General features: G+C 45.9%; 1 protein-coding gene across 1 annotated transcript in view; it reads left to right on the top strand.

The window, feature by feature from the left end:
* The window catches only part of SEPSECS (Sep (O-phosphoserine) tRNA:Sec (selenocysteine) tRNA synthase), a 38,109-nt gene extending 32,386 nt beyond the window's left edge, over window positions 1-5,723 (top strand). Inside the window, exon 11 of the mRNA XM_081303277.1 lies at window positions 1,158-5,723. Within this exon, the coding sequence (XP_081159403.1) occupies window positions 1,158-1,464 (307 nt within the window). The 3' untranslated portion in view covers window positions 1,465-5,723. The remainder of the gene's footprint in view (window positions 1-1,157) is intronic.
* Window positions 5,724-16,264: the final 10,541 nt, after the last annotated feature.

The following is a 16,264-nucleotide window of genomic DNA, read 5'->3' as shown; positions in this document are numbered from 1 at the left end:
TGTTTAATAGTGTATAGAAACAGTTTCATTCTTCTCTCTACAGTTTTTTGCCTATTTCCTTTGTTAGATGATTTTTCATTGATATCATATATGATATTAGAAATAAGTGATTACTAAGTTCAAGTGAAATTTTGCTAAAGAAATGGCTGTTTCCTAAACTAAAAGGGTTATGGAATTCTTGCCTAAGTATTGCCTTGGAAACATGTACTTTTTTCTCTAATATATACTTAGCATGAAAATGAATCTCATTTAGCATGATAAATTTGTTGAAGTCAGAGAAAAATGTCTTGAAAATAAGTATCTTGCTCTAAATGCTTTTCTTCACATACTTCTGTTAAAGAATTTCACTCTGACTACCAGAGGGTAGAAATTTCACATCAAAGGACAGCTTTTTTGAAAGAAGAAAATCTTAGATTAATTTAGCTTATACTTTGATAAACTCTTATCTGTATGCAATACAGTTTTGACAAATGCTTTTTCCAAAATGTTTTTTTTTTTTGACCTGACTTTCAGTATTGCTGGTATTTGTCTTTATATTTAGGTTGATCTTAATTAATTGACTTCTTAAAAAAAAAAAAGGTAAAAGATTAGAAATCTGCTTTTATCTTCGTATGCCTGTGATGTTAAGCTTAGCAAATGCATGGGCCAGAGCTCAGTATTGCAGATTGCTGATCTGCACCCCATTGTAAGTGGTTACATCATTTCTTCTGGCTCCTTGCTGTAAAGCTCTGTATTGCATAGCACTGATCAGATAGTTGGAATTTTAGTTTGTTGATTTTTTGAGGGGACATACTACAGTTAAAAGTGGTTGGACTTAAAGTGTCTATGTATGAATTCAGATTCCAGATTTGGCACAAAAACAATTTGCTTTCTTTTTCTACTTTGAAGATGTAAAAATGTTTGAGATTCCTAGAGTTTGTTGTTCTTTTATAGATGATAAATAAATGGTAATCATCAGGCAGAACTTTTTAATGTAAAATATCAGTGTATTATATAATTTCATTTTAAGGCTGACAATCCATTTGCATAGGCCATGATTTATGGCTATTTTTAAGCCTCTTAATAGATGAATGGCTTAGTAAGACAAATATCTTGTTTATGGGTGACATTCTGTTAACATCACCAGACATTAAATTGATAAATCTTCTCCCTTTCAGGGTTGTGCCTCTTGGGTCTGTGCAAACTGTGAGTGGCTACACTTTCAGTGGCTTTATGTCCCATACAGATAATTACCCTTGTGCTTACCTCAATGCTGCAGCAGCCATCGGGATGAAGATACAGGATGTGGACTTGTTCATAAAAAGACTTGACAGATGTTTAAAGACACTAAGGAAAGAAGGAAAGAAGGACAGCGATGTATCTGTAGTTGACAATTATGACAAAACTAAAGATGTGCATATTGAAGAAATGGCTTTAAAACTAGATAATGTACTTCTTGATACGTATCAGGATACTTCTTCATGATGTGTGAAATGTTTCTTTTTGATAATCTGAAAGAAATGGTATGGCTACAGTACATAAAGGCAGTTTAAAGAAAAGAACTGAAATTTTTGAATTGAGAATTTTATAGAGAATATTCAGTTGAGGACTAGACTGTGGTCTGAGTTAGCTCTTGATGGTTGCTGTTTTTTATTTTTCGACTGCCTCAATCTTTTTGATTCTTGACAGGTTAAAATATGCAATTAGCATTTTTATAATTGTTAGAATATTTGTCAATGAAACATCATGGTTCAGATAATTCATAGAAATATAATCACTGTAAAATCACCTCTAATTCTCTTTGAAACGTAGAGTGCTTCTTCCTAGTATTCACAAATCACTTACATTTCTGATCATACAGAATCTCTAATGCTGCTGTTATTGAACCTTCCCTCAGGTGTCACAGCGTGCCTGTAAGAGACCTTATCAAAGGAGCAGAGGCAAGACGTAAACTTCCATTTAGATGCCAGAGCAGCGGTTCTCAACTAGGGATGATTTGCTTATATCTAAGCAATGTTTAGGGACATTTTTGGTTGTTGCAGCTGGTGGGATATTATTGACATTTGGTGGGAGAGGCCATGGGTGCTGCCCAGCATCCTGTAATGCATCAATTCCTGGAACAGAATTAACCAGTCTAAGATGTCAGTGATGCTGAAGTTGAGACACAATACTCTGAAATCCATGAAATCCTCAAATGTAGAGGAGTTTTCCATAACAACCTTAGTTATGCAGTAGTTACCGTCATGTGCTGCATGACGGCAGCAAGGGACTACATCTTAGATAGTAGTTCCATAAGATTATATTACCTAGTGACATCATATCCATTTGGGGTTTTTTTTGGTGGTACTGAGGATTGAGCCCAGAGGCACTTTTCCACTGAGCTACATCCCCAGCCCTTTTCATTTTTTAATTTTGAAACGGGTTCACTAAATTGTTGGAGATGGCCTTGAACTTGTGATCCTCCTGCCTCAGCCTCCTGAGTCACTGGGATTACAAGAGTATTCCACCAAGCCCACAACCATCTTGGTTTGTGTAACTATTACTTTCATGTTCACTTAACAGCTCCACTAATGATCTCAGACCACATCTCCATCATTAAGCAACACATGACTGTCCTCCAAGAAGCTAGATCTAGAAATTTTATCAACTATACTGCATAGAGAACCTTAAGTGATAACTAGGGTAATGAGTTCTAAACATGTCATTATAAATTGTTCTTCATGGAACTTGCACATTTTTCCATTTGGGCAAGTGAAAACTTTATTTCACTTGCTGTTTTTGCTTTAAACAAATTTGTATATTGATTAGTTTGCTCAGGTGTGTGCTCACCCACCATCAAGATTGGCTAACCAAGGGTATTTTGTAACATATTTTTGCTAGGGAGGTAAAAATTATGTTGTACGATAAATGGATGTATTACTCTTTTCTGTGCCCATATGCTCATATTCTGAGTCTAAAATTCCAGGTTTATTGACTAACAATGATTTTTATTAATTTTAAGAAATTGACTAATGTCTCATAGCCTAAGGAGTTGGTGAAGCCTCTGAATACACTACCTTGCCAAGGCCATGTTTCCTAAAACCTGCTGTGAAGCATTTTTTCAATTGAGAGATGCTGGCGGGGGGGGGGGGGGTGGTGTGGGGGGACGTGGAGGGGGGAAGGTCCTGTAGACAAATAATTTGGGAAACACTTTTGCAGACCTGCTCATGGCATATTGAAGGCTCTAGAAAACTCCTTTAGTAAAGATTAATTCAGTTTGACTATGTCCTAATCCAAAGAGAAACCTGTTTTTAAAGTAAGATACTACTTATTAACATCCCCTTCAGCATACATTCAAACTACAGTGGGAGACACTGTGTTGACTCACAGGTTGTAGTTTTCCTGATTTGGTGATGTCAACTGTTCGAGAAAGTTTCCTGGTATGTTGGTGATGTTTGCATTATCTTAGATCCTTTTAAACACAAACTTGGGCAGAGACCGCTCCCTTTAATGTCTAAGTCAGAATGCTTCAGACACTGGTTTGATAGCCTTAAAAGTCAAAACTGGGTTTAGATGAAATACTTAGTTCATATAAATATTATAAAGGTTATTTTAAAATCTATTATATTTGGGGGTTTCACGCATTTCAATTACAAGAACTCATTCCAAAGGAGTAAATATTGGGTTGCAAAGTTACGTAATGTTTTCTGTGTGAATTTGGGACTAAGTTGTAGAACCAACAAAGATGAACCAGGCACAAACCAACCCCTGGAGTCCAAGAAGGGACCAGAGCGATGCTGCAGATATAAGTGCTGGCAGTGTGGCGTGCCCTGCGTGTGAGCCAAAACTGCTTTGTAGAGCAAGTAATCTATACCGTGTGGCCATCATTTAGATTAAGAAAGGCCAGAGTCAAGGGACGAGCACATCTCTTCATCTGCAGTGCATCAGCAGTTCTTGGGCTTCAGCTGCTGAATAGATAATAACTAATTGAAGATAAATTACATGAACCCATATGTGAGTGATAGATACGCTAAAACATTTTGTTCCTGATGCACAAAATCAACTGTAATTTTTACTGTAACCGCCCCCTCCCTTGTCAAGTGTTTTTGAAATTCCAGGTCTGCTCCAGCTGACTTCACATGGACCCTGAGGTCACAGAACTCACCAAGTGTTTGAAGGGATGATGTTGCTTCTATCTCTTCAGGCTTCCTTTGCCCCCACCCCAGTGTCATCTTCCTCCCTCTCCCATTTCTATATAAAAGTCTTAAAAAGTGTATACATAACTTTCTGTAAATTGCTAGCCTCATAATCTGTTATCCTTGAACTGTCAGGGGCAATAGGGAAGAATTTTCAATGTCCTGTCTTTGTGGTCCCTTATTAACAAGGCCATCAGGTTAAAATTTGGGAGTTGGGGTTTTAAAGTCACTGGGCTATATTGGAGGAGTCTGCCCAGAAAAGAAAATGGAATAACATGAACTCTTGTTTTGGTCACTTACAGAGCAGGGAGAGGGGCTTTAAATCGTGCTCTTACTTTGGCTCTTGATCCTTTGCAGATGAGTCTTTCTATAAGGGGATGATATGTGATTCCAGCCTCAGGAACCCCATGTTCAACTACAAATCTTACTATTTAGCTTTTTGTGTTAGTTGAATTAAGTTGCAGAATATGAATTATTGAATGCAATTCTGTTTAGCCAATGGGCACTTGATGAACAGAATGGTAAATATAAATTAAATTCTAATTCACATAATTCTGCAGTGGTTCTCTTTAACTACTCATAATAAGAACTGTCATTGAGACTCGAGCTTAGATGTGCTTTTATTTTTAGACTATGCCAGTGGTTTCCATAGATTTTAGTGAAATTTAAATTAAACAAAGGTGTTTTTGTTGCCACTGTTGTTTTACTGGTGATATTGCTTTAATAATGAATTAGCTCATTCTGAGAGTTAAATTCTGTGTTCCTTCATAATTAACAATTGAAAACAATAGCAACAGCAATAAAAAAAAATCCACAAATCTCTTATACTCAAGAGAAGTTTTTGGAATATACACACATTTTGCTGCACATAAAAATTGGGTTTATTTTTTCCCCACTAACTTGTTCTAATTTCTGCCAAGCCCTCACGTGGTTTTGTTATGTTTTACATTCATGAGCCTGAGGTTATTTTTGCAATTTTAGAAAAATCCAGTTTTGAATACATTAGAAATCATTTCAGACCTCCGAAAAGTTTGATGATAAGAATTGATTGAATATGTTGTTACAGGTTTGTTTTGTTTTTTTAAGAGTCCCTGCAGCAGTCTTCCCTTTGTCAGGTTGCTTTGTGACTCCTGTGGTCTGGTCTAGTCCAGGTCTGACTTACCTACTTTGTCCTTTTGTGCCTTGCTTTTTACTTTCATTCTGTCCATTATGTACAGCGTAAGATGGTGAGTCGAGGGCTAACGAATGCCTTTGTCACTTTCCACCTAATATTCTACATTTCAAACTGAGGCCTTCAGCAGAACCTGGAAATGTTCTTCTGTTGTGTCAGGTGCTGCCAACATGGGCTTCTGGAGCAGTGTGAGGAAAGGTGCTGTTCAACTGTACGTACAACTGGGAGCAGTTTCAGCCGTGAGAATATGAAGCTGATGTCAGCCTGCTAACATCAGCCTGTCTTATCAAAGGGAAAAAAATGTTTCCTGGGATATTTTTGGTGTAGACTGTTTGAATATAAAATTGAATTATATAATTTATTACATGAAATTAATTTTTAATAAACACTAATAGTACCTCATATCATTCTACCTAGTCATTATTACAGATAAAACATAAAAGTACAAATAACTGACACAAAATTACTTGCCTGTCGTTTGATTTTGTTATCAGTATCAACTTGCCCAAAAAATCAGCAAGAAAAGTTAGACCTATACTGACATACGGCTGGGATCTGAATTATTTTGATGATTGGTAGTAGGGTTTGAACCCAGGGGCACTTAATCACTGAACCATGTTCCCATTTTTAATTTTTATCAGAGACAGGGTCTGGCTAATTTGCTTAGGGCCTCACTAAGTTGCTGAGGCTGGCCTTGAACTTGTGATCCTTCTGCCTCAGCCTCCTGAGTTGCCAAGATTACTGGCATTTGTCACACCCAGCTTGAATTATTTTTTTAAAAGGAAAAGATGACATTTTGCAAAGGGCTGATTGACTATATAAAGTTGGACACTTAATAGTATCTAACCTTTTCTAAAAGAAACATTTTTATTTGAACATAAAATAAACTAATCAGTGTAACTTCAGATATCTTTTTTTAATATATATTTTTTTAGTTTAGTTGAATACAGTACCTTTATTTATTTTTACGTGATGCTGAGGATCGAACCCAGCACCTTGCACATGTTAGGTGAGCACTCTACTGCTGAGCCACAACCTCTTTTGCTGTTTGAATTATGGAGGTGGTGTCTTTGGGAGTCACATCTCTGTACTGGTAATTACCATGCGAGCTCACATGACCCCTCTGAATCTCATTCCTATCAATGATATGTGAAGTGGACACAGCTTTATAGGATTGAGGGTTGAGTGAAATAACACTTGGAGTGATTAACTCAGTGTGGGAGACAGTACTGTTGACTGCTGTGATACTCTGCTAAGCAGTGTTAGATCTAAGTAAAAATGTCTTCTTTATCATCTGTTTATTCCAGAGAACTTTTTTAAGGGAAGTTGTCAATGAATGTTGTCCATACTCCAGTGGAAATAAATTTCAAACATTGATAGTTGACTTCAGATGACCTTTTTTAAAAATCTGTGTAACTTTTAGGGTTTTCCTACTTTGTTTTTATGAGTTTCCTTTGGTTTTGCATTTAAATTTGAGGATGAAAACATACACAATACACTTTTAAAGTGCAATTATTCACTTTTATGCACCTGAAACTTCAAATCTGAACCTTGAACAAGTTTGTATCACAGTGGTGCCACGGGATTGTGTTATCTGACAGCAAGGATTTTGGTGGAGTCAGTAGACCTATAAGCATAACAGTTGTTCGGTATCTTTAGCCTTGTTCTTCCAGAACTTTATGTAGGACAGCTGGTCATGGCTCTAAATTTGTATCTCGAACAAACCTTTTTTCCTGATCCCTCTACTTGTACACAACTGCCTAATCACCGTCTCTTGGATGCCAGCTGTTCATGCTCCTGATCTTTCCACTGCTTAGGCCCCAAACCTGGGAATTATCCTCCACTCTACATCTAATCAAGTAGTTGTGTCATATTTGCCTTGGAATTGTACCCAGGATCAAGCCCTTTCTCCTTTCTGTAACCAGCCAGCTCTGAACCACCAGTGTTCCTTGGTTGTGTTGCTTAGCGCCTTCTTCCTCCCCCCACAAAAGGTCTCCGTGCCTCAACCTTGGCCCTAGTGCGGTCTCTTTCTCAGTGCAACTGCCAGAGGGACCCTTGAAATCTATCCTGTCACTTACCTGCTCAAACTCTTGCGGGTAATTCCCTGTACCACCCGAGTACAAGCCAGAGTCCTTCCTAAGTCCCCAAAGGCTCTGCTGCATCCACCCTTGCTATCCAGTCCCTCATCCTGCCGACTCGTCTCTTCCACACTCACCCCTGCCCCTCTGCTTCAGCCACGTTTTCAGCTCCAGGACACCTGGAGAGCCTCAGCCCTGGCTGTTCCCCGGCCTCTAAACCCACATGCCGGGCTAACTCACTTCCTTTGCAGTTTTTATTAAATTTCCTCCTTTTCAAAGACTACCCTTTTAAATACTGTAGCTGTCTCCCCGACCTTAACACTATTTCAAAAGTCAGCTTTTTCACTGTTGTGACTTAATGACCCAACTAGAACAACTGTAGAGGAGGAAAAGAATTGGGGGGCTCATGGTTTCAGGGGTCTCAATCCATAAACAGTAGACTCCATTCCTCGAGGCTCAAGTGAGACTGAACATCATGGCAGAAGAGTGTTATCAGAGGGAGGAAGCTCCGTGATGACCAGGAAGCAGAGACTCCACTCACCAGGTACAAATATATACCCAGAGCCACGCCCCCAATGAACCACCTCCCCCAGCCACACCCATCTGCCTCCAGTTACCACGCAGGTCATCCCATCAGGGATTAACTCACTGATTAGGTTAAGGCTCCAGCCAAATCATTTCTCCTCCAAACCTTCATGGTCTCACAGGTGAGCTTCTGGTGGACACCTCAGATCCAAACCATAACCCTAATTGACAGTGAGGACTCTGTTTCAGTGTTCCAATTTAAATTCAGGTTGGAATTCAGTAGGTCTGGGGTAGGGCCGCATTTTTAGTAAATCCTTAGGTGATACCTATACTATTTATGGGCCTCATGGACCACACTGGGGAGCAGAGGTCCAACATGCTATGCAATTTACATATTCATTATGTCACCTGGTGTGTCCCCCATGCTAGACCAGAAGATCCATCAAAGCAGAGTCTTCTACGCATGTATCCCAAGCACCTAAACTTCACCTGCCACACGACGCATTCTCAAATACTTTTATGAATGATTCAGTAGGTATTATTAAATATTTATATAACTACGTATGAAATCCCATCGTGAGTAATTGAAACTATTCAGTAATTTTCCATCTCTCTCCAAAAATTTTCCTTGAGGTGGCAGACACAAAGATCTCCCTGCAGGGAAGCCTTGCTCCCAGCCGCTCCGCTGACACCCTCCTGTCTGAGCCAAAGTTATGCTTTTCGGCCAGTTTCTGAGTCAGGCAAGGGGGCAGGTGTCAGAAGGCAGTGTCCTGCAGCAGACAGCTTCACCTGGGGGGCTCCCTGCTGGGCTGGCAGATACTCTTGTCAGGCCCCATCACAGACAGGCCACTGCTCGCCCCCGCCCAGCTGCTCCGTTTTCTTTGACAGGTGTTGGTCCCCCATAAACCTTTTGCTTCCTTTGCTCTTCCTCTGGTTTCCAGAGGATCCAATTCACAATACCTGAGACCAAAGGCCCCCGCCTACTTTTCTACTCTGGTTTGCTCCCTCCTCCCTTGCTTTAAAGGAACCTGCCAAACCCTGGCATGCACCACGTGGCCCTGTTCAAACAGTAATCCGCAGCCTCCTGAGTCTCCTGTGCTGGCCGGCACAGATCCACACAGTTTCTGTCTGGCCTTTTTAAGCTATTTCCTGATTTAAAATACAAATTTCCATTTTGAAGTGTGGATCCAGACTTAACGCCTTGGCACACCTTTGATAAGTGGTCCACAGACAGTGAGAGATGTCAATCATGCAATAACCACTCTTCAGGAAGTTTCCTTCAAAGCCATAGAGTGACAACAGAGTGAGAGGCCAGACTTCAACCCTGGCTCTGCCACTCAGAGACTGGGCACGAGTTTCTTTTGACTACATGTAAAATGAGGATAATAAGACCTCACAGGGGTGAAAAAAGATCAATGAAATTATACATGTACTGAGCAAGGAGTCAGGTATGTGGTGAGCGGTGTGATGTCGCTATGACTAAATGGAAGTTAACTACAAGCAAGGCCAAGGAAAAGCTCTTTACTAAATAGCACAGAAGTAGTCCTTGTGAGACGTAGGTGTGTGTGTTAACCTATGTTGATTAAGACCAAGTTATCCAGGTTTAAAAAGAAAATTGAGCTGGGGACTCTATTCACAGTGCCTGGCCTACGTGGCCCTTCTGGAGATGACCTCCTGCCTCCTCTTGGCTCTGCCATGGTGGGGGTCATTTCTGTTGCTTCACTTTTTCTCTTGTTAAAATGCAGATGCTGTGGGAACTAGAAACTGCCATTTATCCTTATCAGTTACTGGTTCATTGGTTTGGGTGAGTTTATCAACTGCTACTGCAAGAATGGGTAACAGAATAGCTAAACTAACAGAAAACCTCTTTATCATAGAAACTTTCAAACCTATGCCCCGCCCCCCACAGGGGGGCCACCGCATGTCCCTCGCTGAGCTTGGCATTCACCAAGTCCCATTTTGTTTCACACACCCACTGGCCCTCTAGTATGTCAAAGCAAATCTCAGGCATCATTTCTGAGTGAGGGTCACATCTTAATATGTACCTCCAAAGCAAAGGACTTTGATTTTTTTTCAATTGTGGTATCCTTAGCCCACCTAAAAGTGTTGGCAATGACTTAGGGAACCTAGATCATTCAAATACAAGGCCAGGGCTCATTCATTACTTTCCTTTTACACTTGAGTCGGAATCCAAATGGGGGCACCTCTGGGTAGATTTTAGTGGGAAAGGGTGAGAGTTGAGGAACAGAGAGCGTTGGAGCCAGTGCATAAGGAAGCACAGAGAGGAGGTTCTGAGAGCTCCTGGCCCTGCTCGGTTCCCTTCCATTACTGCTCAGGGTTGGGGTCTCAGCACCGCAGGCTCTGCAGCCCAGGAATGTGGTGCAGGTCTTCCTGAGGGCTGTGCCCTCCAGGTGCCGCAGACCCCAGACGCTCACCACCAATTTCTTCTTCCCAGGTTCTTGTCTCACAAATTCAAAGACTGAAATTCATGGACGAGGATGAGTGAGCGGGAGAGGAGGATTTATTCAGGTGTCAATAAAAACAGAATTTCCACAGAGGGAAAGAGGACTGGACAGTCCTGCCCTCTTAGTATGCTGGTCTAAAGGTTTATATGGCACCTGGGTCGATGCTATTGGTCCCAACTTATGCTAATCAGGGCTTGGAAGGGGGCGAATGCGACTGGCTAGGCCCACTCAGGTCTGCTGCCCTCTGCCCTCCCAGCAGGTGGCCTGGCTCCCGGCTTCCCAGGACGTTGAGGGCCACAGATTGCAGACGCTGGTGGGTTCCAGGCTGCTGGGCTGGCATTATGGGCTGTGCAGCCTGAGCCCTGTCATTTCCCCCTCTGAAGGAGTGCCCCAAGTACCATTAGGGGAAAGGGGTCATGACCGCTCTGGCTACTTCAGGCTGAGAAGGGGCACTGATGGGGGATGGCAGTCACAGTGCTTCTGCAGAGGCCCGATCGGGGGCCCTCAGTACAGGGGAGTTTGGTTTTGAATTCCACCTGTAGGGCCATTTATAGGTTGGGCTTCTCCCACATCAGGGGGTCTAGAAGTCCTGGTGGCGATGCTCGGCAGCCGGGGAAACAGCTGGGCTGTGGGGGCTGCCCCCTCCACACCAGCCCCCCAGGAGCTTGCAGCCTGCTGAGGAATTGAAATTTGACTGGCTCCAACTTCCTCTGGTTCTGATGAGAAAAGGACTCGTATCCATGTCAGTTTCAACACCCACTTCCTTAAGGTGAGGTTTTAAGTTAGAATCCTGAATAGGACTAGGCCTAGCAGCAGGTTGGGGTCATCGTCCTCGCCCACCCAGAGGTCACCCTGATTCTAAAGCGGATGGAAGGTGCATAGAGCTACACGGGCTTAACCAGCTGTGTAGGGGGAGCACCAGCTCACGTCAGTGGTCCCTGGGAACGGGAGGTGGAAAGGTGTCCCCGGAGAGACCAGAGGAGCAGAGTGGGGTGCCCCGGGGAAAGATTCTGCCCGATGTGTCTCGGGAATCACAGTAGAGACACAACGGAGTTTTTAGGAGGGTCTTGGCATCTGTGACCAGATCAAGAACTAAACAGTGATTTTACGCTCCTCCCTCCCCAAATCTTGGTCACCCACAATAAAAGGGTCCTTCGCGCCCAAATGGCAGGAGGTATAGGTAGAAACCTATGAAGAGAAAATCCAAAGTCAAGCTGACCTTGGAGCCATTCACCCGGAAAGGTGAGCTCAGGGGTGCCTGGGAAGGCCCAGGGCTGCTCCGATCCCCACCGTGACCCTTCCAGGTGAGAACAGATTCCCACAACAGTGCACAGCTGCTTAAGGTCAGAGTTGAGGCAGCTCTCAAAGGCCAGCGCCACCCACGGGCCAGGCCAGGGGCAGGAACAGCCCAAGGAGATGGAGAAACCCTTTGCAAGGCAAAACGTTGGCCCAGAACATTCTCACAGCTTCGGGACAGACCATGCCTCTGCTTCTCTTGTGCCTTCTGTTTCCAGAGTCTGCTCTCTATGTCCAGTGGACGGACGGACATGCGAGTCCCCATTGCCAGTGACTCAGACCTTCCTGGGTGGGATGGGGTGGAGCAGCCTTTTGAACACCGACCGACCTCCATTGACTTCTTGAAGGCCTGTAAAAATACTCACCTACTAATAAAAAGTAAATAGGCATTTTAACATGGGGGAAATTCAGCATTTTTGGGGGGGGGATTGCATTTGTGATCAGAGTCTATTTTCTATTTATTCTCATCTATTTGCAATAAATGTGTTTTGGGGCCAGCTTGGTTTATGCTGTTCCCCAGGAAAAAAAAAATAATAAATGGGAATAGAAACACAATCTACCCAACCAGGCCGCTCCCCAGCCATTCCCATGGAGCCCCGAGCTTCCTAGGCATGAAATTGACTGATGCACACAGAGGCAGCAGGTGCGGGGCCACATGCCACTCGCCGCTTTTTTTCCAGTGTGTGTTTATAATCAGTAAATGGCTGTGGACGTTTCAGTGGTTCCCTAATACTGATGGAGAGCGGATGCCATTAGAACTTGAACTGGGATCGCCACGCAGATGGTGGGAATAAACATCCAATTCCACACACAGTTTTGTTTGTCTCACTCTTAAAAGATCAGCTGAGTGTCAGGCTCCAGGGTGCCAGCAGCGGGGAGGGGGAGCCGGGCTGCTCTGGCTTCCAGACTGGCTTCCTGCTGAGAGCCAGGACAGCGGGCTCCCCCCACCTGGAGAGGTTCCCGAGCAGCAGTGGGGACCCTGGAGCCACAGCCAACAGCTCCGACCCCCTCCTCACAACCAGAACGTGCCTCCATTCCACAATTCTCGGGCTTTGCCGCCCCCTCGCTCCCATCAGTTGCAAAGCTGCCCCGACCCAGCCACCCCAAAACTGGCTGAGCCCTGGCCTCTCCTTGGGTTCAGCATGGCGACATCCCCAGATTCGACTTCACGTACTCAGCCTCCTCTGACGTCCCTCCGATCGGATCCCATCCTCCCTGGGGTCTGTTGCTTTACCACATCGTGTGGGACCTTAGCAGGTTTTGTTTTTTTTTTTTTAAACAAACAATCATCAGTTAACTTGTTCAGGCTAGAAATAACCCATAGAGGTAAAGTGAACCTGGTCCACAAAGGTTTGCTTTGCCAGGTTTGAAACAATAGAAATGTCTCTGAATCATGTCGTGCATTGGTGTGGACGTCTTCCCGGGTCACACATGCTTTGGAACACAGCATCTTGCTTTGGTTTTCAGACGGTCTTTGGAACCACGCAGGGTGTGCTGAGCACGCTTATTTTCAACCCAGCCTCAGAGGATCTTGGTGATTGGCATGGTTTGTCTGGCAGGGTCTGTGTTTAGGTCACTGTCCGTTGCTATAACAGAATGCCTGAGACTGGGTGATTTATAAGGAAAACTTGGGCTCACAGTCCTGGAGGTGGAGAGGTCTGAGAGGCAGCAGCTGCTTGGCTTCTGGCGGGGTCTCTTGCTGCTTCAACTCATGGCAGAGAGCAGGAGGGGGAACAAGGGCTTGCACAAGAGGGGACACGAGGGGCAGCCTTGCGTCATCACACCCAGATCTTGCACATTCAAACCACACAAGGAACCCTGGGCCGGACTGGCTCTGACGCCCACCTGGCACTTTCTTGGAGACACTGCGCCAGGAGTTAAGATGGGGACCTTCACAGCAGAGCAGGGCTCGTCAGCCGTCTTTTCCCCTTAAAGGGCCAGGAGGAGATCTCAGGCTTGCTGGCCACACTAGCTGTTGCAGATACCGGAAAGCAGCCGCGACCTGTTAGCGAACGGGCATCGTGTGTTCCAATAAAACTTCATTGATGGATGTGGAAATTTGAATTTCATATACTTTTCATGAATCTTGAAATGCTCTTCTGTTGATTCACTTTTTCCAATCATTTAAAGGTGTAAAATCTATTCGCAGCTCCTGGGCCATACAGACGGTGGCTGGTTGGATCCCGCCCATGCCTTGCCGACCCTCCTTTAGAGCCGGTTCTGCCCTCTGCGGAGTGTGTAATCCGGCGGGTTACCTGCATGACCACGCTGGGGGCAGCCAGAGCCTCCTGCAGCGGGGACCTGGCATGCAGTGAGGTGACTGTCGCATTGCAGCCCTCAGGAGAAGGGAGGGTGGCGATTAGATGATGCTGAGTCCCGGGAAGTTGTTGGTCCTCCCCAAACACACCCCTGGGGCTCTGGGCTCTCCATCACCTCCCCAGCCTTAGGAGCACCTCCTGAGGACGAGGACTGGGAACTGGGAAATCCTCCACCCCCAGCACCCCAAGGACTCAGTCCCAGGCCAGGACTCAAGGTCAGGGGGCTCAGATGGGCCTCGGGGGAGCCTGGGTGGGGAGCTGGGCGGTGCAGGTGCACAGGGAGCCGCCAGGAGTCCCGAGTGTGCCCACTCAGCATGGAGCCCGGCAGCGTGCCCACACCTGGCTGGTGGTGCTCCCCTCTCTGAAGCAGGAACGTGTGACGGTCACCTGTTCCTGACCCAATACCCAACCCCCTCAAGGTCCCACACCTGGAGCCCTGCAGCTTGCAGGCCCCGGTGAGAGGGGCTCTCAGGACCCAGGAGGCCACAGGGGGACTGTCCCCCCTCCCGGCCTGCAGTTTCCTGCGGTCAGCTGAACCTTTGCACCTGCCCAGGGCACTGCTGGCGTCCCACTGCCCGGGGCTGCAAGGTCACTGCTGGCGTCCTGAAGGGAGTGCTGAGTGCTGGGAGCCGAGGGTCGGCCTGGTCCTTGACCACCCCTCGGGACAGCCTCGGTGCCTGCCCACCCCCTCCTGAGCCCTGACGCTGCTCCCTCGCAGGCATGTGGCCAGAAGCGGGGCCAGAAGCGCCCCCTCTCCTGGGCCAGCCCTCGGGCTCCCAACCAGTCAGTCCAGCAGCAGCCCCCACCCACTAAGCAAAGCTGCACAAACCACAGGTCAACCATGGTTTAACTTGCCGGGCAGTGGGACCCCCATGGCATGGTTGGAAGGTGGAGTCCGACTGAGGTTTACTGAGCCTGGCCAAGGACTCCTAGTTTCTTATCAATATTCCCCTCTCTCCCTGAAAACGCCAGTTTTAACTGGAAATAATGCCACCCTTCCAATGGATTAAACTTCCCAACTGGCAATAACCATGTGAGATACGGTCAGGCCAGTGAGATGTTAGCTGAATCACTGAATAGGACTGTGGGAAAGGTTTTTTTTTTTTTTTTTTGAGTGTCCTTAACAAAGAATTCACATGTGATGACTGGAGCTCAAGCCACCATCTTGGACCATGAAGTGGGCACACGAAGCCTGGTGGGGTAGTGAGGTGGAAGTAGATGGGGGCTCTGATGATGGATGAAAGGTCCACGACGCCCCCCGCCCCGGGGGTCACACCCTCCCGACATGGTCCGGAAGAGGAAGATACTCGGCTGCACACTAAACCATGGTTTTGAGTTTATCTGATCCAAAGGATTCAAGTCTCATCCAAGGGGTGACAGACAGTCGCGAGGATGGCCATGTGGTCCCTGCCCCTTTACACTCACGTTCTATGGGTTCCTGGAATAAGTGGTGGCACGAAGTCAAGAAAGGTGAGACCTGAGAGCCGTGGTCCGAAGATGTCTCCTGCAGTGACATGTTCATGCACTCTGTGACTTTATCGTCCCCTACTGCAGACGGGGAGATGGAAGGTCACGCTGCCTGCAGAGGGACATGCAGGGTGGGGTGGCTTGAGAATCCCAGCCCTGGCCTCCTCCCTGTAGCCCTGCACAGCAGTCCCACAGTGCACAGCAAGGCAGCACGCAGAGGGACTACCACCCAACCGCAGGGACCTCCGTTCCCAGCCAGGGTCTGTGCAGCAGTGCTGCCTCTCTTCACATGTGACCTTCACGTGGGGCGGGGCTGGGCAGGAGGCTTCCCAATAGTGCTGTCCTGAGGGACAAGAGCACCGCGGGAAGCGGCAGGTCTCTCCACCTGCATTTCATTGGTAACATTTCCTTGGCCAGAAGACTGGCCAAGATCCAGGGAGGGGGGACACAGACTCCCACCTTTGTAGGAGTGTCAGAATTTGTAGATGTGCTTAAAACCAGTCCCCATATCAGCCAGGCATGTATTCAGTAATGATCATCCGGCTGGTAGGGCTCCTGGGAAGAGATGGGACACAGACATGATGGCTGGAGCTCATGCAACCATCTTAGACCATGAAGAATCCACAGAGAGACACCAGGAGCCAACATCACGGCACCCATCACAGGGAACAGGTAAGTCCATCTTTCCAGACCTAACCGGTTGAATTCTGGAATCTGGGAAGCTCAGGAGGCCTGTGTTGCCCTGTGTGTAAGTACCAGTCATCAGAGCTGGCCGGGTCCCCTCCCTGTC

The sequence above is a fragment of the Spermophilus citellus genome (genome assembly GCF_964194105.1).
Source record: "Spermophilus citellus genome assembly, chromosome: 8".
NCBI lineage: Eukaryota > Metazoa > Chordata > Mammalia > Rodentia > Sciuridae > Spermophilus > Spermophilus citellus.
This window is presented reverse-complemented; position numbering and strand designations above follow the sequence as displayed.